At 33.7% G+C, this 23,473-nt stretch overlaps 1 protein-coding gene, 2 long non-coding RNA genes and 1 other non-coding gene across 4 annotated transcripts; all 4 read left to right on the plus strand.

Annotated features, from left to right (window-relative positions):
• The first annotated feature begins 339 nt into the window (after positions 1-339).
• On the plus strand, positions 340-1,749 carry LOC121232091 (uncharacterized). The gene is made up of 2 exons (XR_005930303.1): positions 340-718; positions 1,068-1,749. It is a non-coding gene; the product is annotated as an uncharacterized lncRNA (long non-coding RNA).
• Positions 1,750-10,644: 8,895 nt separating this feature from the next.
• On the plus strand, positions 10,645-16,684 carry LOC121232092 (protein LONGIFOLIA 1). The gene is made up of 5 exons (XM_041117520.1): positions 10,645-11,769; positions 12,531-12,601; positions 12,909-14,975; positions 15,053-15,203; positions 15,622-16,684. The coding sequence occupies exons 1-5, from the start codon at positions 11,625-11,627 to the stop codon at positions 16,467-16,469; spliced, it is 3,282 nt and encodes a 1,093-aa protein (XP_040973454.1). The 5' UTR covers positions 10,645-11,624; the 3' UTR covers positions 16,470-16,684.
• A 1,418-nt stretch (positions 16,685-18,102) lies between these two features.
• TRNAT-CGU (transfer RNA threonine (anticodon CGU)) lies at positions 18,103-18,174 on the plus strand. Its single transcript has one exon. It is a non-coding gene; the product is annotated as a tRNA-Thr (tRNA).
• A 2,744-nt stretch (positions 18,175-20,918) lies between these two features.
• LOC121232093 (uncharacterized) lies at positions 20,919-22,520 on the plus strand. The gene is made up of 2 exons (XR_005930304.1): positions 20,919-21,021; positions 21,103-22,520. It is a non-coding gene; the product is annotated as an uncharacterized lncRNA (long non-coding RNA).
• Positions 22,521-23,473: the final 953 nt, after the last annotated feature.

Below are 23,473 nucleotides of genomic sequence, written 5' to 3' on the forward strand. Positions count from 1 at the left end.
ATCTGCGGGGTGAAAATCGTAAATAATAGAAGCTGCTAGGGACTGAAATAGAGTGCGCGCAAAGATACAGGGACTAAATGAGCAATAGTCCTGTTTCCGCAAAACGACACCGTCCCCATGTCCAATTTTCAGATAGTCAGAGGACCAAATTGAAACAAACAGAAAATTATACGGCAAGATTTAAGAAAAATAAAAGAAACAAGCAAGGGCCAGATCGCACTACGTCACAAAAGCGGAGGGGCCTCGCGCGCAAATAGCCCAATTAGCAGAAACATCCGGATCCTCCCCGGGTCGGGTCAGGTTGACACGCGGACTTTGGGGAAACGACGCCGTTTCAGGCCTTTATAAAAGTCTAAATTTTTTTTAAAACTTCATTTCAACCTTTCTCTTCAAAAAAAAACCCAAAATAAAACTCTCAACTCTCTTCAATGTTCGGCCACCAGACCGACCATCGGCCACCGTATTGGCCGTTGGTCGCCGGTGCCGGCGCTGCCGTACGCGGTGGCCAGAGAGCTCAAAAATCCCTCCTTCGAACCCCCTTTTCGCATAGAAGAAGATTTAAGATTTAAAAATCCGTAAACTAATCCCAAAGCCCTTAAAAACAATAAAAACATCTCGACTTTTGGCTTCCTCTGTCGAAGTTTTAACCAGATCTTTAGGGATCCGTCGGCTTTCAGACCAGAAGAGTGTGTGCCGAGGGTATCAACGCCAAATATAGGTAAAAATTTTCCTTTTTTTATATATTTGTGCGATAGATTCAAAATAAATAAATAAATAAATAATAAAGATAGGAAATGAACAAAAAAATGAAACCTTTGAAAACGTTTCTTTGATTAATCTCTGTATTGATAACCCTTTTCTTTTTCTTTTTTTTTTTGATTTTTCTCTCCTTAAAAGTCCCCCCTCTTACAATTGGTTCTTTGTTGGCTTTATATAGCCGAGGCATTACATGTGATTTTTGTCCTTGCTACTGTTCAATCCCTGCTTTGTATTGTTTCTGCCTCTGTTCTGTATGGTTTTGCTTCTGTTTCGCCTCTGTCTTTTTGCTATTTTGGTCTTCTATGCAGGTTCGTGAGGCGCAGGCGATGGGACGGGGCTAGGGAGTAGTTGAGCCTAGAGCATTGAACGCGCTGACTAGGCACGTGGGGAGCGGCGCATACTGTTGCTGGAGAAGGGAACCCTAGGGTTCTTGAAAATGTTAAGTTTTTGGGATGGGGTTTTGGTTCGGGCCATGTATGGGTTTGGTTTGGTTTAATTGGGTTGATAATTGGACTATTTAATTATTTTTGGGCTTTTATTTGTGGGCCCGGACAAATTTGGGCATTTACACCCCCTCTTTATATCGGTTTGGAAATGGCTCTTATAGCCGAAAGATACAACATTTTTTTATTATTGTTTGCTTCCCCTTTTGCTGCTGTTGCGTGTTCTCTTCCATTTTGCAGGTAGAGTCGGAGCTGGTGGTACAAGCGATAGGACAGGGCGCCTGTCTCGAGCGTTAAACGCGCTGACACCACGTGAGGAGTGGCGTGGCACTGGAGAGGGGAGCCCTAGGGTTCCTCTGAAAGTGTTAAACATTTTGGGCTAGGCTTAGGGTTTTAGTTTTTCTTTTAAAATGGGTTTGGGTTTGATTTTTTCTTGGGCTGTAGATTTTTTTTAATTTGAACTATAATGGACTGTTTATTTATTTTGGATTTTGGTTTTTATTGACTTGGGCTCGGGCCGGGCAAAATAGGTCTGTTACACCTGTCACATGCATATGTCTGTGGAAACCATAATTTTTTAACACAAATACGTGTTTGAAAGTAACACACAATAAATAACGAAATATGATATTTGAAACTAATTAATAATAATACATTAAATATGTACATTATTAAAATGAAAAAAAATAGATTAAATTGTTTATCATTGTGTTCTCATAAATCTTAAGTCGGTGTCGAGTTAATTTCTGATGCCAACTCAATCAAATACATTATTTAGTATATAGAACTAGTGGAGGTTTTATAGTGTGAATAATAAAATTGAAATATATCAAAATATCAAAATATCAAAATAAAATTTTAATTGAGTGATAATTTAAAGGTTTTTTAAATATAATTAGCGTGGGTTTAAATATCACTATATGCATTTTTTTTGGTTTTTTAAGTGAAAAGACTAAAATTCATTCAAATAATATTACTTTTTTTAATTATATAAAGACATTCTAGTAATTTATTAATCGAGCTAGTGTCTGGTTGACTCGCGACACCAACTCAGTCAGATGTTTTATTAATAGTATAGATACAACTGGTGGAGATAATAAATTTTACATATTAAAAAATGTATAAAAAATATCAAAATAAAAATTTGATTGAGTGGTAAATATAAAGTTTTTCTACTTCAATTTTCTTGGGTTCAAATCCCACCATATCCATATTTTTCTTGGTTTTTTGTTAAAATAAAAAGACTAAAATACCCTCGAATAATATAATTTATTTTAATTACAAAAAAGACATTTTCATAATTTCCCTATTTGAATTAGTGTCTACTTAACTCGTGACACCAACTCAGACAGGATTTTTATTAATAATACAGATATATACTATTGATGGAAGTAATAAAGTGTGGATAATAATTTTTAAAATGTATAAAATTACAAAAACAAAGTTTTAGTTGAGAGGTAAATAAATGTTTTGCTTGTGCAATTGGTTTAGGTTTAAATTTTACCGTATGCATATTTTTATTACTTTTTTTAAAGATAAACTCACCAACTCAGTTAGGAGCTTAAATAATAGAAATATAGATATGCAATTGATGAAAGTAATAAAATGTGCATAATAAAATTAAAATTTATAAAATTATCAAAATAAAACTTTAGATAAGTGGTAAATTAAAAATTTTGCTTGTGCAATTAGTTTTTATTAGTTTTTTTAAAAAATGAAAATGCTAAAGTATACTCGAATAATATTAATTTTTTAATTATGAAAATGTATTTTCATAATTCTTGTAATTGAGTTGGTGACCTAGCTTTAGCTGAACAATAAATTAAAGGTCTTACTTATGCAATTGATTTAGGTTATGCATTTTTATTGGTTTTTTTGAAAATGAAAAGACTAAATCTCATCATACACATATTTTTATTAGTTTTTTTGAAAATGAGAAGACTAAAATACCCTCAAATAATATAACTTATTTTAATTACAAAAATGCATTTTCGTAATTTCCATAACCAAGTTGATTACCGATTGAAAGTGACATTAACTCAATTAGGAGCTTACATAATAACTAGGAATCCTGTCACACATGTATGAATGTGGAAACTACAAACTCAGAACACAAATGTGTGTTTAAAAATAACATACAATAAAAAATGAAATATATGATTTAAAACTAATTAACCATAATAACACATGAAATTTGTACCATATTAAAATTAAAAACTAGATTAATTTGTGAGTAAAACGAAATTTAAACACATAAATACATTAGATTAAAAATACTAAACACACTACAATTATTTATCATAGTTTTGTCGACAATTGTGAGTTAGAGTCTAATTGACTTGTGACACAAACTCGATTAACAACATTATTAATAAATAAAACTAATGGAGATAATAGTTCGTGCATATTAAAATAAAAGTGCATAAAATATATTAAAATGAAGTTTTGGTTAAGTTATCAATTGAATGTTTTATGAATCTAATTGATGTGGGTTCAAATCCCACCATATATGTATATTGTTGTGCGGAAGCGTGTAAAAGAGTAAAATTATTGTACTAAAAAATCACACTAAGTTCAATTCCCAGGAAAGAGAGGTGGATCGCAAGGATCGCTTAAGTACCAGGTCTTTCCTAGCCAGAATATCCCTCAATCGTAATTTAATAGCACAATAAATCACTACAATCATACACACAATTCATGCAGAATAATACAATAAAGAACACAAGAATTTAACGAGGTTCAGCAAATTTTGCCTACGTCCTCGGGCACTACCAAATATATTTCACTCCAAAATACAAGTGAGAATTTACAAAGAGAGAGAGAGAAAACAATGCCTTAAGTAGAGAATGGCAAGTTTTGAGATACAGAATGAGAGATGGTTATGCCTATTTATAGTTGAGGTTCAGGGATCAACTTGCAAAGTCACTTTACAATTTAGGGACCATATATTGCAAATATCTCAGATTTTATTATGCCAATATCTCGATACCCATATCTTTGACTTTCCAATATTTGATACCCATATCTTTGACTTTCCATTATTTGATACCCATATCTTTGATTTTTCATAAATATGGATAATTCCCAATAATCTCCACCTTGAAGATTTGATTCGAGTAATCTTATCTTCACACAATTCTCTCTGCCTTTGTCAACAACACTTGATAGTGCCTTCTTCAACTGTTAAACATGCAGAATATTGATCAAGTTCAAACAATGTTCGAACTTGATTGTTGTTACCACCTTGGTCATCATATCTGCGGGATTATCTGCAGTCTTAATCTTCTGAATGTGAATTTTCCCCTCATCAATAATTTCCCGCACAAAGTGGAAACGTACATCGATATGCTTTGTACGTGCATGATAGACTTGATTCTTTGCTAAATGAATAGCACTTTGACTATCACAATACACATTAATATGCTCCTGGACCAATCCCAAGGTTTTAACCATACCTTGTAACCAAATAGCTTCCTTTACAGCCTCTGTTACAGCCATGTATTCAGCTTCTGTGGTTGACAACGCAACTGTAGACTGCAGTGTAGACTTCCAACTTATTGGTCCTCCAACAAGAGTAAACACATAACCAGTGGTTGATCTTCGTTTGTCCAAATCACCGGCATAATCAGAATCAACGTACCCAACAACACCTTTACCAAGTGTAGTATCTTGCTTGAACAGTAATTCAATATCCATGGTCTTATGAATATACCGTAGAATCCATTTCACAGCTTACCAATGTCCTTTTCCAGGATTATGCATATACCTGCTACTATACTAACTGCCTGTGAAATGTCGGGTCTTGTACACACCATTGCATACATCAAGCTACCTACTGCATTAGAATACAGAACTTGCAACATGTATTCTCGTTCCGTATTCGTCGAAGGAGATAGTTGTGCAGAAAGCTTGAAATGAGAAGCCAACGGGGTACTTACAGGTTTTGTCTGCTCGTTCATGCCAAACTGCTGTAGTACCTTTTTCAAATACTGCTTCTGAGACAAGCTAACTCTATCATGAGCTCTATCTCTCCATATTTCCATGCCAAGAATCTTTTTAGCTTCTCCTAGATCTTTCATCTCAAACTTGAGATTGAGTTGAGTCTTCAATCTTTCAATCTCAACTTTGCTCTTAGATGCTATTAGCATATCATCAACATATAATAGCAAGTATATGAAAGTTCCTTCTTGTAGCTTCTGAAAATACACGCAATGATCAAATTTACTTCTTGTGTACCTTTGCCCTTTCATGAACTGATCAAATCGCTTGTACCACTGCCTCGGAGATTGCTTCAATCCATAAAGCGACTTTGTCAGTTTGCAAACCCAATTTTCTTTTCCAGCAACCTTGAATCCATCTGGCTGAGTCATATAGATTTCCTCTTCCAAATCACCGTGTAAAAACGCGGTCTTCACATCAAGCTGAACTAGTTCAAGATCATATTACGCAACCAAGGCTAGTAAAATCCGAATAGACGAATGCTTCACAACTGGAGAAAACACTTCATTGTAGTCTATTCCTTCTTTCTGAGCGTAACCCTTTGCTACTAATCTAGCCTTGTATCGAATTTCATTTTTATCAGGAAATCATTCCTTCTTTGCATATACCCATTTGCATCCAATTGCCTTCTTTCCCTTGGGTAGTGTCACCAACTCCCAAGTCTTATTTTTATGAAGAGACTGTATTTCTTCATTCATTTCTTGCTTCCACTTTACACCATCAGGGTTACTTATTACTTCTGTGTAAGTAGAAGGAACATCATCATCTGTAATTGGAAGTGCATAGGCCACTATATCATCAAAGCGAGCAGGCTTACGAATCTCTCTTCTTGGCCTTCTATATGCAATTGAATCTTGTTGCTGTAGAGATTCTTGGGTAGGAACCTCTTCATCATTTGTCCCTTCAATATTAGCTGGATCATCGTTAACCTTTTCAAGCTCCATCTGCTGCAAAGTACTACTGGTTTTGTCATCCTTTTGTGAATCCTTGTACTTCAACATGGTTGATTCATCAAAAGTCACATCTCTACTGAAAACAATCTTCCTTGTATCAGGACACCAGAGACGATATCCTTTTACTCCATCAGTTATACCCAAGAATAATGCTTTATTTGCTCTTGGGTCTAACTTAGATTCTTTTACATGATAATATGCAGTGGAACCAAATATATGCAAAGAATCATAATCAGTAGCAGATTTACCAGTCCACATCTCCATAGGAGTTTTTCCATTTATTGCAGCTGATGGCAAACGGTTAATTAGATGGTACGTATATGTAACTGCCTCAGCCCAAAATTCTTTGCCCAATCCAGCATTGGACAACATACATCGAACTTTCTCCAGTATAGTTCGATTCATTCGTTCTGCCACCCCATTTTGCTGTGGTGTATCCCGAACAGTGAAGTGTCGCACAATGCCCTCATCTTGGCATACTTGTAGAAATGGATCGTTTTTGTACTCAGTACCATTATCTGATCGAAGTCGTTTGACCTTTCGACCAGTCTGAGTCTCCACCATCTTCTTCCATTTCAGAAATGCATCCAAAACTTCACTTTTTCTTTTCATTAGATACACCCATACTTTTCTTGAATAATCATCAACAAAAGTAACAAAATAGTACATACCTCCCAAAGAAGCTACTTTGGTAGGTCCCCACACATCACTGTGAACGTAGTCCAGAATTCTTTTCGTATTGTGAATTGCTGGACCAAATTTTACCCTCTTCTGCTTGCCCAGAACACAATGTTCACAGAATTCCATTTTGCAAGAATTTGCACCTTTCAATAAGCCTTGCTTCACCAATGTCTGCAAAGCTTTTTCACCAGCATGTTTCAATCGCATATGCCATAACCTGGTAGCCTCTGAATCTGCATCTTTCGTAAAAGCTGTTGATGTTGATCCAATAACTGTACTTCCATTTAAATAGTACAGATTATTCCTTCTTGTGCCTTTCATCACCGTCAATACCCCAGCTACTACTTTTAGTAATCCATCTCTCAAAGTGATTGTGAGCCCTTTAGATTCTAGGGCACCTAATGAGATGAGATTTTTCTTCAGGCTAGGTACGTAGCGAACATCTGTCAAGACTTGGATTGAGCCGTCGTGATTCTTCAATTGGACTGTACCCACTCCCATTATCTTACAAGCACTATCATTTCCCATAAGAACAATTCCACCTTCTAGCTCTTTAAGACTAGAAAACCAGTCCTTATTAGGACACATATGGTAAGTACATCCTGAATCCAAAATCCACTCATCCGTTTGACATGCCATTGCCATGCCAACCAAGCTAAAGTCTGACTCCTCATCATGCTCCGCTACACATGCATTAGAAATAGCCTTGCCCTTTTGTAGCTTAGGACAATTCTTTTTCCAATGCCCTTTTTCACGGCAAAAGGCACATTCATCTTTGGCGGGTCTCCCTTTGGACTTTCCCCTTCTACCAGATTTGCTGCTGTGTGAACGACCTCTTACTGTTAAGACTTCTGCGGTTGTATCTCTGTGATCTCTTTTATCTTTCTTTCGAGTCTCAGATCTATACAACGCACTACAGACTGCATCAAATGTGATCGTGTCCTTCCCATGAAGCAATGTGGTGGTAAGATGATCATATTCATCAGGAAGAGAATTCAACAACAATAATGCCTTATCTTCATCTTCAAATTTCTCATCCAAATTTAGCAAGTCTGCTAAAATTTTATTGAATGAGTTCACATGGTCATTCATCGACATACCGGGTGCATACGTGAATCGATAAAGTTTCTTTTTCATATAAAGCCTATTTTCAAGACTTTTTGTTAGAAACTTTTCTTCCAGTGTATCCCACAACTTCTTCGCTGATGTCTCCCTTATGACAGAGTACTTCTGATATTTGGCCAAACATAGGCGAATTGTTCCACATGCCTGTCTATTGATCTTGGCCCACTCCTTATCATCCATCTTGTCAGGTTTTTCTTCAAGGGTTATATCCAGCTCTTGCTGACATAAGACATCCAGGATCTCACATTGCCACATACCAAAATTATTGGTACCATCAAATTTCTCTACTTCAAATTTCGCATTGGTCACAGTAGTCTTTGACGATGACTTTTCCATTTTTTCTCCTCAATCCCAACTACAGTACGTGAACAGTGCCGTGAACGATCGTATTCCCCAAGTACGAATCTAGCTCTGATACCAATTGTTGTGCGGAAGCGTGTAAAAGAGTAAAATTATTGTACTAAAAAATCACACTAAGTTCAATTCCCAGGAAAGAGAGGTGGATCGCAAAGGTCGCTTAAGTACCATGTCTTTCCTAGCCAGAATATCCCTCAATCGTAATTTAATAGCACAATAAATCACTACAATCACACACACAATTCATGCAGAATAATACAATAAAGAACACAAGAATTTAACGAGGTTCAGCAAATTTTGCCTACGTCCTCGGGCACTACCAAATATATTTCACTCCAAAATACAAGTGAGAATTTACAAAGAGAGAGAGAGAAAACAATGCCTTAAGTAGAGAATGGCAAGTTTTGAGATACAGAATGAGAGATGGTTATGCCTATTTATAGTTGAGGTTCAGGGATCAACTTGCAAAGTCACTTTACAATTTAGGGACCATATATTGCAAATATCTCAGATTTTATTATGCCAATATCTCGATACCCATATCTTTGACTTTCCAATATTTGATACCCATATCTTTGACTTTCCATTATTTGATACCCATATCTTTGATTTTCCATAAATATGGATAATTCCCAATATATATTAAATTTTTTTTTGTTAAAATGAAAAGTTTAAAATACCCTCAAATAGTATAACTTATTTTAATTACGGAAATGTATTTTCATAATTTTTTAACTAAGTTGGTGACTCGGTTGAGGGTGACACCAACTAAGTAAAACACTTAATAAATAGTAAGTATAAATATACAACTAATGAAGATAATAACTTGCGTATATTAAGATAAAAATATATTAAAATGAAACTTTGGTTGGATGATAAGTTTAAGATTATACTAATTTAATTGATGCGGGTTCAAATATCACCGTATACATACTTTAATTTATTAAAATATCTTCAAGTAGTATAACTTATTTTAATTTCCTAACTGAGTTAGTGACTCGAAAGTGAAACCAACTCATTAAATAATATAAATATAGATTAAAAATAATTTAATATTATTATTTTAAAAAAGATAGAATAAAATTTCTCTTAAAAAGCAATCCAACTTCCAAAAATATATTTGGGGTCGAAGTTTTAGGTACCAATACTAATAATGCATCCATTATTGATTAATTTTTCTTTATAAGGTTGTAACTTTTTTGCGATCTTTTGGTAAAAGAAATGTTAACCCACATCTAATAACTAAACATGTCCAAAAGCCAAGCTACGATCAAGCTTTCTAGACTAGGTGATTTTTAATTTAGATTAAATATTAAAGGTATTGTATTTAGAGTGTTTATGCTTGATTTTAGCTTTGAGATTTTGTTTCTTAACTCTAAGAAAAGCTTAAAAGAGTTTACGAAATGTATCTGTATCGAGAGCATGTAGAATTTATCACAACAATGTTTTATCATTTTGGTCTTAGTAAGATTTGAACTCAAACTTTTAAAGGATCATTATATAAAAATATTATTTTATTTAAATGTTTTACAAGTATAATCAAAATATAAATACAAATATATGTCTGAATAATTACAAATATTAAGTAATTACAATTCAGATTGTTCGAGAAATTACGAATTAGAATTAAACCATTCAACACAATTAGACTAAAAACTGATATAATCTAAATTAACTCAGGTATATAATTTCGAATGATGAATTTCAAACATGGATAATTCAACTTCCAGAACCTCTTTTTTTTTTTTAGTTGTAACCTAATTTTTAGATATCTCTGTTAATAACAATGGTAATTGGACCCAGCTGTGGACTAGGTTGAAGTGAGTCTCCACTTGAAAATTTTTTAATTGTCTTCATCCGGTCTGACCTACTGATCTAATTTCATTATTAGTTTAATAATGAATATTAATATATATTATTATAATTAAATTTAAATAAAAATAATTAAATAAATAATAATTGGGGATATCAAATTTTGGTTGTCTAAAAAAACCGCATGAGGCCTACCAACTGCGCAAAAGTCTTTAAAATTTATTTTTTTAAAATTTAAAAATCGTAATTCAATTATTATCATTTTAAATAAATTTTATTAAAATTTATCAATATAAAATATTTATTTTTTGTGAATTATATAAATACATCATAATAAATAGGCCAAAAAAATTAACAAAGTCTATGATTTAAATTAAAAAAATAAAAAATAAAATCTTAAATTTTATCAAAATACAAGGACTAACAACACAATTTAACCCTAGTAGAAAAAAAAGAGTAAAACAAATTCCCGAAATTAAATAATTAAACAATCTTAAGGTAATGAAGAAGAAAGCCACTTGTAGAGTAGTTGATAGGAAAGAGAAAAGGAATGCTTGTTTTGATTGTTTTGTCTGACTCCTGAAAGAATCACATGGCATTGGCATGCAAAGACAGCTATTATCTATACACTCCCCCCTCCTTCATCCATTATCCCACATGGATTTCTCAGATAAGATGAACATCTCTCTTTGAAAAAACACCTCTCACTTCACTATTTTTCTTTTAATTCCCTGTCAGTTCATTGCCCATCACATTAATGCTCTTTATTTACATGTCATTGTAACTTACTTTCTCTTTTCTCTTCTGGGTTTTTTGTCTCTGAGGATGAACACCACCCTCACATTTCTCTTTTTCTTGTTGGATCTTAACAGTTCTGTTTCTTTTTGACAGATGGGTCTTTTAGTTTTGTGAAATGGGGGTATTGGGTCCCTTCCCCTTTTTCCTTTCTTTTTGTTTGTATTATTATTATTATTATGAGATTCAACACTAGGCATTGTTTGCTTTGCCTGTCAGAGTCTCAATAAGAATCCTTTTTTTTTTAAGTAGTGTTCGGGTAAGTTCTTTTTGCCTCTTGTAATTTTGAGCTTTGGAGGGTTTCATTAAATTGTGGGGGGTTTGAAGTTTGATTGTGAAAGACAGACAATTTTGATATTTGTTGGTAGCCAAAGTCACTGAATTTTATGAGGAGTTTTAGAACATGCACAAGGAAGAAATCTGAAAAAAATTGGATGATTCTGTTTAAATCAAGCAGTGTTTGAAGTTAATGTTGGAGCAAGGTGAAACAAGAGACCTAATATTTGTTCTCATTGGTTCTTGAATTAATAGAGTTGATTCTCAATTGAATCCTTGTAGTCCATATTAGCAAAGAAATTGGTTCTGGTATTTATGGTGAAAGAAGAGAAATAGTGGTTGCAATTCAATTGTTTGAAGGAAAAGGTGGACCAAGAAGGGAGGAATTATTAGCCTTTTTAGGTTCAATTATTTGAAGAAAATTATGGCTGCAAAGCTTCTAAATTCATTGGCAGATGAAAATCCAGATTTGCAGAAGCAAATAGGATGCATGGTTGGCGTTTTCCAAATCTTTGATAATCATCATTTGCTTACCACTAAGCGCCTCAGCCATAGGAATCTTCCATCAGGTAGCTCTTTTAGGGATGTTGGCATTTTTTTTTTGATGAAATCTATTTACTTTTTTTTCACAGTTTGATGCAATATTCATATAAAATTTGTGTCAATGTTCTTTTAGTTCATTTTCACTAGCATTGGCCATGTTCTATAGCATTATTATCTATTGGCATCTGTATTTTCACGTTTCCTTTTTTTTTTTTTGTCCAACTTTAATGTTTTGCTGAATGTAATGTCAATACTTTTCAATGATTGATGGCGCAATATTCATATGAAAAATGAGTCAATGTTCTTTAATTTCAGTTTCATAATTCATTGTCACCAACATTGCCCATGTCCTACACCATTCTTATCTATTGGAATCTGTATTGTGTATATGTATGAATATGATTCATGTTGCTCTGCTGTCTGACTCAAAATAAGTGGAAAAACTTGGAAAAATTACACATACCCGTGCTGGACATATGCCTGTGTTCGACATTCATTCTACTCGTAGTTTATGATTAATGTATGTTGAGTATTACTATTACAGTGTGGCCTATGCTCCAACTAATTGTCATGATTTCAACTGCTTTCTATCTGTTTATTGATGTATGGAAGTTGGATTCTTAAATGTTTTGAAGTAATGCTGTTGTATGAATGAATCTAATGGAAGAGTTTAGATTATTTAAGCTGAGTTTTATCGAAGCTGAGTTTCTATTTAGAGCTTGTTTCATTTTCGTTTTCCTTTTTTTAGTATTTTGTGAACTCAAACATTTCTTTCGTGCATTTGCAGGTAATTCCCACTTGAACAATGGGATCCATGAAGGGGATTCAAACAATGGATTCCATCGACAAACAGCAACAGTAAGTCCCCAGAAATTCACTCCACGTTTTCTCGTCCCCTCCCTAATGTCACCACTGTTTTTATGTTGTGCAAGATTGGATGGTTTGTGGTTCATTTCTTCACTAAGTAGTTGCTTCCCTAACATATAAACGATTCTCGCTATTGTGTTGCGATTTTATCTTGATGCCTCAGATTATGTTCATATGAAACTTTCTGATATCTGATTGTGCATGCTGATTACTGAGATTGCTTCTTTAATTCTTGAAAGTTAGTAAGGTGATGCCAGTTTTGTACCAAAATCTGTCCTTACGGTCATTTGGTTTCCAGGAAACGAATATAAACAGAAGTGGGAATGAGAAACAAAGAATTTCGATGGAATCTCCAAGAGCATCTTTTTCATCATCACGCTCATCTTCCTTTTCTTCATTGGATTATAACAAAACAGCTCAGCAAGAGGTCCCTTTCCCTGAAAATCCTGATAGGGACACAGCAATGAATCGACCATGTACTTCTCCACATTTGGGGCCTCAATGTGTTGAACTCCGAGATGTGGTTAAGGATTCAATGTATAGAGACGCAAGAGGACTGTTGGTCAAAACAGCAACTAGAGAGGAAGTATTGGGCAATACGGTGAAGCATAGAGATTCGCCGAGGCCATTTCATGTTCCTAAATCAGTTGATGGGTCTTATGGTGTCAGGATCAATGGAAAGAAAAATGTGCCTGATGATTTAAAGGAGTCTCTTAGAGTTCTTGCAAAACTTCGGGAAGCACCTTGGTACTATAACAATGAAGCTCGGGAACTTCAGAGATCATCACAGGAAGCAAATGGTTCTTGGAAGTCAATTTCACGGGACACCCATGCGCCTCGGTTTTCTTATGATGGAAGAGAGGGCAATCATTCATCTTTTGAATCACGAGACACCTTCAAATCGGCACCAAAGCTTAAAGAGCTGCCGAGACTTTCTTTGGATAGTTGCGAAAGGTCAATGAGGAGTTCAAGTTATCTTACGGAAAGTTTTCGTAATAGTGGCAACTTGGACAGTGGAGTTGCTAATCCACCACAATCACCAGGCGCCCCGAAGCGCCCTCCTAATGTTATAGCCAAGCTGATGGGCTTGGAATCATTGCCGAGTTCTTCCTCAGCTGATGATGGGCAGTTGGGTGTGATTAAAACCTGCTTGACTGAAGATAACAATCCCTTCTCATGGCCGCTAAGAGGAAACGATCCGAACAGGCCAACCGGAACTAGCTCTACGAGAAGCTCATCGAAAGACCCGACATCTACGCGGTGGAAAAATCCTGACTTGATCATGAAACCTATTTCTAGTTCAAGGTTCCCGATTGAGCCAGCACCATGGAGACATGTTGATGGAACTCGAGGTTCTCGGAAACAACCTCTCAAACATGTAAAATTTCCGGCCAAGAATCCAAACACTTTCCCTTCCGTTTATGGTGAGATTGAGAACAGACTGAAAGATCTAGAGTTTAAACAATCCGGAAAGGATCTCAGAGCTCTTAAACAGATAATAGAAGCGATGCAAGCAAAGGGACTCCTTGACACCTGGAAAGAACAAGCTGCAAACTTGGTGAATCAAAGAGGCAATGAACCAAAATGTGCAAGCCTCGATCAGAATCCAAGAGGCCAGCAAAGTCTGCAGAACACTCGCATCAACACTTCCACAGCTAGGGGTTTGGATTCTAATAGAACATATGAATCTCCTATTGTTATCATGAAACCACCAAAACTTGTTGAGAAAGGTGGTATTAAAGCTTCAAAAGTAATTCCAATAGATGACTTTTCCAGCCTTCCCAAGATTCAAAGTGGGGGATCTGTAGATAACAAGAAAGGTTTGACAAATACTCGAGTAGCTCGAGATCATACTGCCAGAAATAGTCATAGCGGTTCTGCTTCCAGCTCTACTGATAAGAAAGCTAGTAGCAGGAGTATTAGGTCCATACAGCCTTCGATGAAAGGTCCAAAAGAAGGTACTGCAACTACAGTAAAGAGTTCGGGATCGGTGAGCCCAAGACCGCAGCAGAAAAAGCTTGAATTGGACGGGCGATCTCGTCCACCTACTCCACCGTCTGATCCAAGCAAACCCAGAAAGCATTCCAACCGGCATTCATCTGAGTTTGGTTCCTCCGGTGATAAACATAGACCAAAATCTCCAGAAATGCAGCAATGTGATGACCAACTGAGTCAGATAAGTACTGAATCACGGGCTTCTAGTCACCAAGGTGATGACATTTCTCCGCAATCAGACAGTAGTATCATCCTGCAGTCCAAGTTAGATGTGGAAGTCACCAGTCATGAACAAACTATTGGGATCATTGATAGTCAAAGCCCATCCATGGCGGCAGTGCCGTGTTCAATTTCCAACTTAATGCCAAAGGTGACGTTTTATTTTGAGTCTACAATTCATTCAATTCTTCTTTTTGGTTACCTTATCTTACCTTACCTTACATGCAGAAATCAACATCAAGAATGGTTGAGGACGAATCAATGGAAGAACCTGCTGTGGTTGCTCCGGAGCATCCAAGTCCAGTTTCTGTTCTTGATACCTTGGTTTATAGAGATGATGAACTATCTCCAGTAAAGCAGATATTGAACGCCTCTGGAGGTAATAGTTCTGTTTTTGGGGATACTTGATTCGGACCTATAAACTGTTATGAATTAGATTAAAATGCAAATGTTTCTTAGTTTACGCATTCAATGCATATTTTATTCTTTGTCAAACATTTTGTTGCATGTCTGTATAAAGTTTTAATGCAATGAATCCTAGCAATGCATACTAGTTATAATCATACTCGACTAATAAGTACGATAGCAAAAGGCAAAGGAAAAATTAAGAAGGAAATCATATCATCATTTCATTGTGCTTGCCACAATTGCTGTTTTTGTAAATATAGTATAAGTCCTAATACTTTTTGAGTATTTGTATGCCCTCCTGACCGCATCATCACGACTGACTGAGAGAAACCAATTGTCTCAAATGGATCTGTGAACTAAAGATCTCACTCAAATATGCATTGTATCAGGTAATGGTGCAGAAGGTTTGAGCGAAGATCACAAGGAAGAGCAATGGAACCCTGCAGACAAGTGCTTGGCTAACAATGTGGGGTCTGGTCTTACATCCGAGATTAATCGCAAGAAACTACAGAACATCGAGCATTTGGTTCAAAAACTGAGAAGACTTAACTCCGGACATGATGAAGCCAGTACGGATTACATTGCATCCCTTTGTGGGAATACAAATCCTGATCACAGATACGTTTCTGAGGTATTATTAGCCTCAGGCCTTCTACTGAAAGATCTTGGTTCTGGCTTGACAACACTTCAGCTCCATCCATCAGGCCATCCCATCAACCCGGAGCTGTTTTTTGTTTTGGAGCAAACCAAAGCAAGCTCTTTGTTATCAAAGGAAGAGAATAACACCTTAAACACCGGATACATTTCCCATTCAAAGTTGAACCATCAGAAATTCCATCGAAAGCTTATATTTGATTCTGTTAATGAGATTCTAGTTGGAAAGTTGGCTCTATTTGGAGCATTTCCGGAGCCTAGGATAAATTCTGGCAAGTTGGCAAAGAAGACCCTCACTGCACAACAGTTTCTAAAAGAATTATGTCTCGAGATTGAGCAGCTTCAAGCAAAGAAACCGAATTGTGACCCGGAGGAAGATGAGGATGGTCTGAAAAACATATTTTGGGAAGATGTAATGAGTCGATCAGAGAGTTGGACGGATTTTAACAGTGAGATTTCGGGGATGGTGCTGGATGTTGAACGGTTGGTCTTTAAGGATTTAGTTAATGAGATTGTGATTGGCGAAGAAGGTAGCTTACGGGCCAAGCAAAGCAGGCGGAGGCGGCAGCTGTTTTCCAAGTAAACTATTTGCAAAATGCCTTCTAAATGTATTTTTATTTTTTATTTTTGGTTTTCATGAAAGTATAATAATTGATGGATAAGAATTAAGAACTGCATGCAATGTTTTGTATCATACTTTCTCAGGTTATGACAGCATTCATATTTTGTATTAAAACTCATTGTATATGAACTCATGTTTTGTTTTATGCTGATCAGCTAATGGTCTATGATGTTTCATGCCTTGTCTTGTGAACCGAAGTACAGTTCAAGTTCATTACAATCAAGTTTGCATGTAATCTCATAATTCGTGTATATGGTGCAGTTGAATCTGTTTATTAACTTTTATCTGCAGTAGTAAAATAGATTTGGATAATGAATTTTTAATGGTTTATATTCATATCTGGATAATAATTGAAATTTTATTGGAAGCTATATATACATATATTCCTAGACAGGATGAGTCATGTAGCTTTATTGACAGATATGTTCAAGTATATCATATGAGCCACGTGTCTCTTTATCGAGCATTTAGAGTTTGTGTGATGTGGCATGGTTTTTATTCTTGATTAAGGCAATGAGCCTTGATAAGATGAACACTTAAATGAGGTTTCTTTCTTTTTTTGTTTTGGCTTGGAATGCACCTATAGCTGTGGAGTGAAGGGATAATGCGCATGCTACAGACAAGTGATGTCTTTTGACTTATTCATAGCACCCTTTGAATTTATGGCTGCGGATGCATGTAGAGTTTTAATTCATCAACAGTAGATATCAAAAATTAATTTAATGAAATCTTATGTATGATTCAACTTAATTTTTAAAATTTGATGAAATCGATATATATATATTTCAATTTTTAATTAAATCCAAGGAAAAAAAATGAAATGTATGTTAAAAAGCTGAAAAAACATAAAAAAAAAAATTTAAGATAGTTATTTGGTAATGAAATTAATTAAAGTAGATGTATGATCAAATCCATAGTGAAAATTTTTAATTTCACTTGATATTTTGTCATGTATTATTAAATTGTATTTAAAAACATTAAAAAAAATAAACAAGACATGTGATAAAATCTTAACTACTTGTGGAATAAAAATTTTTCACAACCTGCATACTAAATTATTACCCCCATATATTATTTATGAATAATTATTTGGTATACTGTGATGAAAAATTTGAACTCCATAAGTGATGTTGAGATTTTACCATGTGTTTTTAAATTATATTTAAAAAATAAAAAATAAACAAATAAAACACTCGTTTTTCCACAACTTGTAATTAAATAATTACTTATTATTTATTTATTTTTAAATTTTTTAAAATACAACTTAAGTACACCTATTAAATTCCCAACTTAACTTCTTGAATTAGAAATTTTCACCTCCAATTTATTAAATAATTATCCTATATATATTTTTTTGTTTAAGTTCTGATCATATCTGTTGTTTTTGATATGCCAATCGAGCTAAGACACAATCCTATATATCCTATATTTTAACTCATAACAAACATGTGAGAAGTAATAAACGTGGCCGAAAGTTTTCAAACCCAACAGTTTGTTATTATTATTATTTTTCTTCGAAAAAGAAACTAGGCTCATCAAAAGTAGAAATATTTAGTGTTAATATATATCTATTTTACTACATAATTAGGCAACTGCCTTCGTAGCATAGTGGTAGTGCGTTCGCTTCGTAAGCGAAAGGTCGCGAGTTCGATCCTCGCCGAGGGCTGCTTTCTCTTTATTATTATTATTATTATTTTCAACATTTTTTTGTTATATGGGCCTTTGTTTTTTGGAAATCTTAACGTGCAGATTCAGCCCATAAGAATATTTTTCATAATCATAAAAAGAATATTTTCCATAAAAATAAAATACGCTTACTTTTCATAATGATAAAAATTATTTTCCATAAAAAAAAAGTAAAATAGGTTCCTTTATATGTGTGAAAAAATCTAAGTATTTTTTTTATTGAAGATATATATATATTATATACATATATATTATTTTATTTTATCTATGCTACCATTTAAATTTTTTGCATAATAACTTATTTGGTCCTCCAAATTTATAGAAAAAATTATTTTAGCCCTCTATTTAATTTTCTCTTTTTTAGCCATTGAGCTTGCATTTTTTTTAAAAACGCCGCTAAAACATTAAGCAGATCCACGTTGTTTTGTTTGAACTTCGATGGCATTAGCGGCGTTTCTCGAAAAACGCCGCTAAAGTTTATAGGGCGGACACATTTTCTTTCTTTAAACAAAGTAAAAAACAACAAAATCATTACATTTTTGAGTTCTTTATTACTTAATATTAGGTGTTTATAGATGCTAAATATAATATTTGTTTAAATATAATATAATATCATATATTTTATATTTGTTTGAATTTATTTTTAGTAGGGTTTAAAATATAAGTTTAACATTTTGTTAAAGCCCACTAATACTTGCAAATGATTAACCTAAGTCTATTTTAAGTCCAATCATATTATATTTTTAATTTTTGTAATAATTATGTCATTTTAATTTAATATTTTAATTTATTTAATTTTTTTATATAGTTATCTTAATATTATTTTAATGTTTATATTAGACTACTATTATACATTTAGTATAAATTTATTTTTTTATAAATTATAAAATTACATAGTATATATATAAAATATTATGAAGTTGGAAACGGATTAGACCAAACTCAGGTATTAAATGTTTCAGTCTAACTTATTTTTTAATGAATTTAAAATTTTCTATTTAAACTGATTTTTAAATTTAATATTTTTATAGGTTTAGGGGTTATGGGTTTAAGGGTTATGATTTAGGGTTGATGATTTATGTTTTATGATTTAGGGTTTAAGGTTTATAATTTAAAAGGTTAGGGGTTTAGGGTTTAAGGGTTAGTGTTTAGTGGTTAGTGGTTAGGATTAAGGGATATATATGGGTTTAAGGTTCATGGGTTAGGTGTTAGGGGTTTATATGGGTTAAGAGGATAGATGATAGGGGTTTAGTGTTTTAAAGTTTATTATTTGGGGTTTAGTGTTTAGGGTCTAAAATCTTAGTGTTTAGCGATATTAAGGTTTAAAAGTTATTTGGATAGGGGTTAGAAGTTTAGGGGTTAAGGGTAAATGGTTTATGAATTATGTTTTGTGGTTTAGGGTTTAAGGGATATAGGTTAGGGTTAGGGTTTATGGTTCATGATTTATACTTTAGGGGTTAATTAGGGTTTATGGTTTAGTGTTTGGGGTTTATGGTTTAGGGTCAGGGTCTTAGCATTGTTTAAGGATTTAGGGGTTTGCTATCATGGTTTAAGGTTAGGGTTTAAGCTAGTAAGCAATAAGATTTTATTTTTAACATTTTAGGGTGTTAGGGTTTAGAGTTTAGGGTTGTTTTTAGTGTTTAAGGGTTTAGGGTTTAGGAGTATACATGTTTAATATTTAAGGGTTATAATGGTTAGGGAGATTTAGGGTTTTAGGGTTTAGACTTTGTGGATTGGGTTTTGTGGTTTATGGTTTGGGGCTTAGGGTTTGGTGTTTGGGATGTGAGGTTTGGGGTTTAGAGTTTGGAGTTTAGGGTTTAGGGTTTAGGGTTTAATTTTGGAATTAAAAACTTAAAAAGTTAAAATTTAATATTTTAGTTACAAAGTTAAATAAAAAAATTTAAAAAAATGATAATCTCAGCAAGAAAATTTGAAATAAAAAAGCATAGAAAAATATATGTTAAAAATGAAAAAAATATTAAAATTGTGCATTAGTGGCGTTTTTGAAAAAATGCCACAAAAATGAGCTATAGTGGCGTTTGTAATAAAAAACGCCACAAAAAGTTGACCTATACCGGCGTTTTAAATGAAAATGCCGCAAATATTTGAGTTTTAATAGGTTAAACGGTGTCGTTTTTTTTCATACTCTTTATCCCCAAGGTAAGCCCCGATACTTAGTATTTTTTCCCAAAACAAAGTTTCCCCTATACCCTCAGTTTCCCCAAATCAAACCCTAAGTTGCTTTCCTCCATATTTCACCGATTCAAGGCCTGAGCTTGGTGTTTCTTCTCAATCAATCTTCCTTTCTTTTTTTAACTCTCTTTCTCTCTTAAATCCTCGATTCCACTTCACTCTCCAGATCTCCACAGGTATTATTCAAACCTTTCTTATGTTTTTTTTTCTATTATTCTTTAAATTTATCATCTTTTCAGTTTGCACTTCTTTCTTGTTTGTATTTCATCTTAAAATTTGAAATTGTTGTAGAAATTCATTATCAATAATATGTCAAAATTTATGACTATTTTAACACAGACCAATCTGATGAGCCTTCATTGTTTATTCCCAAAAAGGGAATAATGAACTTTTAAAATTGTTTCTCCTTATAATGAACTTTTAAATTTGGAAATAATATTTGACTTAATCTGCTAAAATAATGAACTTTTAAAATTGTTTTTCCTTATAAGTACATTACAACCACTTCCTCCTCAACCTTTGCATGATCATTTTCCAAGTTGTCATTCTAATGTCATGCTTGGCTTCTCTTTAGGTGGAAAAGACAACATTGTGAAACTTTGGGATGCTAAGACAGGAGAGAGCTTTGCTCGCTGTGAGTAAATATCTTGGTGAAACTCATAGAAATGCTAACGATTTTAATTATTTTGAGAAGTATAATGTAAGTCTTTTGCAGTCATGACCATAAAAATACAATACTTTGCGTGTCAGTTGGAACCAGAATGGGAATTGGGTGTTGACTGCTGCAAAGGATCAAACCATTAAGGTCACTATCCTTTTTCTCCCTGCATTATTTAATTGATGGTAGTCTATATATATATATATATGGATTATTAAGTTGGTGTGTGACAATTCTAATTATCAGAGGCATTCAAACATTTGAAACATTCGGTCTATAGACCTTAATGAGGTTAAACTCGAAGTTATAATCATTACGGCTGATAATACTATAAATGAACAAGACTTTTTACCCAAGAAAAATTATTATTTTATTGTATATTAATTTTTTTTTCATATTGAAATTCTTTTTATGATGTTCATCTATGAACATGGTCATCCGTTTTAATATATATAATACATGTGCAAGGTTCATTACGCCCTTCCATATCCAAAGCTAATTTATTTCTCTTTTATTTCAAATATTAGTTTTATATTTATTGTTGTTCTTTGGAAGACTAAAGTAACAAAAAGAGTCTTGAACTTTATCACTTTTTTTACTTTAGCCCTTACACATTTATTTGGGTACTATAAAGCATAGAGTCTTGCTTAGAAAAAGTGATGAATTCCATGTAAGGTTTGTGTTTCATTTAATTTCTTCTCTCTTTCCCTTTGTAATTTCTTTTTTCTGTGAATTACTTTTTGGGTATTTTAACACACATTTATTTGGGTACTATAAGGTTTTTGGAATTAATTATGGAATGTTTATTCCTTTGTAGTAGTTATGCTGAATTTATGCCTAATTTAATCTGGATTTCATGTTTTTGCCCAATTATTTTCTCTTTGAGCTGTAATATGCAAGGAGATATTTTTTGCTAGTTTGAACTTGGGAAAAGCAGCAGAAGCTACCATACCTGAATTATTAGTATTTTAAATGATCGCCAACAATTGTTTTATTTGATAAATGTAATTTTGATCCGAATAGGCATTGCTGGTACCTTGCATTTATACATGCAAAGAACGATTCCTGTCATGTTTGATCTCAAATGCGTATAATCGCGTGTCAGATACTAATTTGTGTTCAATATTTTCAAAGCTTTTCCGTATGTTTGAAGGATTTTATCTCAATCCTTTGAATATGTGCAGGGCATATGTGCTACTTTTCAGAAAACGAGAACAGTCCGTGTAACATAGCATTAAGTAGGATTGAAGTACATATTCGGTTGAACTTACAAACATGTAGGAAGTTAGTCTTAAACAAGTAGCATTAAACATTAATCTTACAAGAATAATTCAAATGAACAATTCATGTGTCTGCAACTATTGGTTCAACTGAAGCTGCCATTTAATCTTCGAAGTAATATTTGGTATTGATATTGATCAAGTTTTTATATTTGCTTGAACTGAAATATATTTGGTGCTACTCTTATTATCTTACATCTTTTGTAGGTACTATCGAGCACCTAAATTAATTTATTTCAATTGAAAGGTGCTAATTTATTTCAAAGGCATTCACCTTTATACCTATAGTTACCAGTTTTGATAATGTTGTATATGGTGTTTAGGTTCCTAAGCAAATTGAAGTCTTATTGCCGTAACAAGCGTTATCCGGAAGGATCAATTGCTGAAAGCTACTTGGCAGAGGAGTGTATGACATTCTGTTCTAGATATTTAAAAGATGTTGAAACAAGATTGAATAGACCAAGTAGAAATGCCGGACTCAATGATCCTAGCTTGGCCGAAACTTATGTATTTCAAAGTTATGGAGAACCAATCGGCAAAGTTGAAATTGCAGAATTAGATGACCGATCTTGGATACAAGCACATAGATATGTTCTTTTCCAACACGATGCACTTGAACAATTACGCAAGTAAGTTCTAGAATATGATAAATATTCATCTTTTTTTGATTTGTTTATTTTTTAACGAATTAAACATGTTTTTAACATAGTGAGTACAAACAAATCTTAAGATCTCGTTCACGCTCATGAAGATTACAACATCGCGAGATTAATAAGTTATTCGCAGAATCTTTTCATGAATGGTTAAGCCAAATGGTATGCAACTCAACATTTTATTACAAATAATAATGTTTTCTCATAACATTTACAATTACTCAATTTACTTTTGATTCAATAGGTTTGGAGTGGGAATGTCGTTAATGACGAAGTTAAATGGCTTTCCCAAGGTCCGAATCGAGTAGTAAAAAGATATAATGGCTACATAATGAATGGATTCAGATTTCATACCAAATATCGTGAGAGATTGAGGAGAGCTCAAAATTGTGGAGTAGTTGTTAATTCTTTAATTACAAGTTACGCTAGTGCTAGGGACAGTAATCCTGTCGAGGGAAATGTGGAGTATTTCGGACTTCTAACCGACATTATTGA

Source organism: Gossypium hirsutum, chromosome A07 (genome assembly GCF_007990345.1).
Source record: "Gossypium hirsutum isolate 1008001.06 chromosome A07, Gossypium_hirsutum_v2.1, whole genome shotgun sequence".
NCBI classification, from domain to species: domain Eukaryota; kingdom Viridiplantae; phylum Streptophyta; class Magnoliopsida; order Malvales; family Malvaceae; genus Gossypium; species Gossypium hirsutum.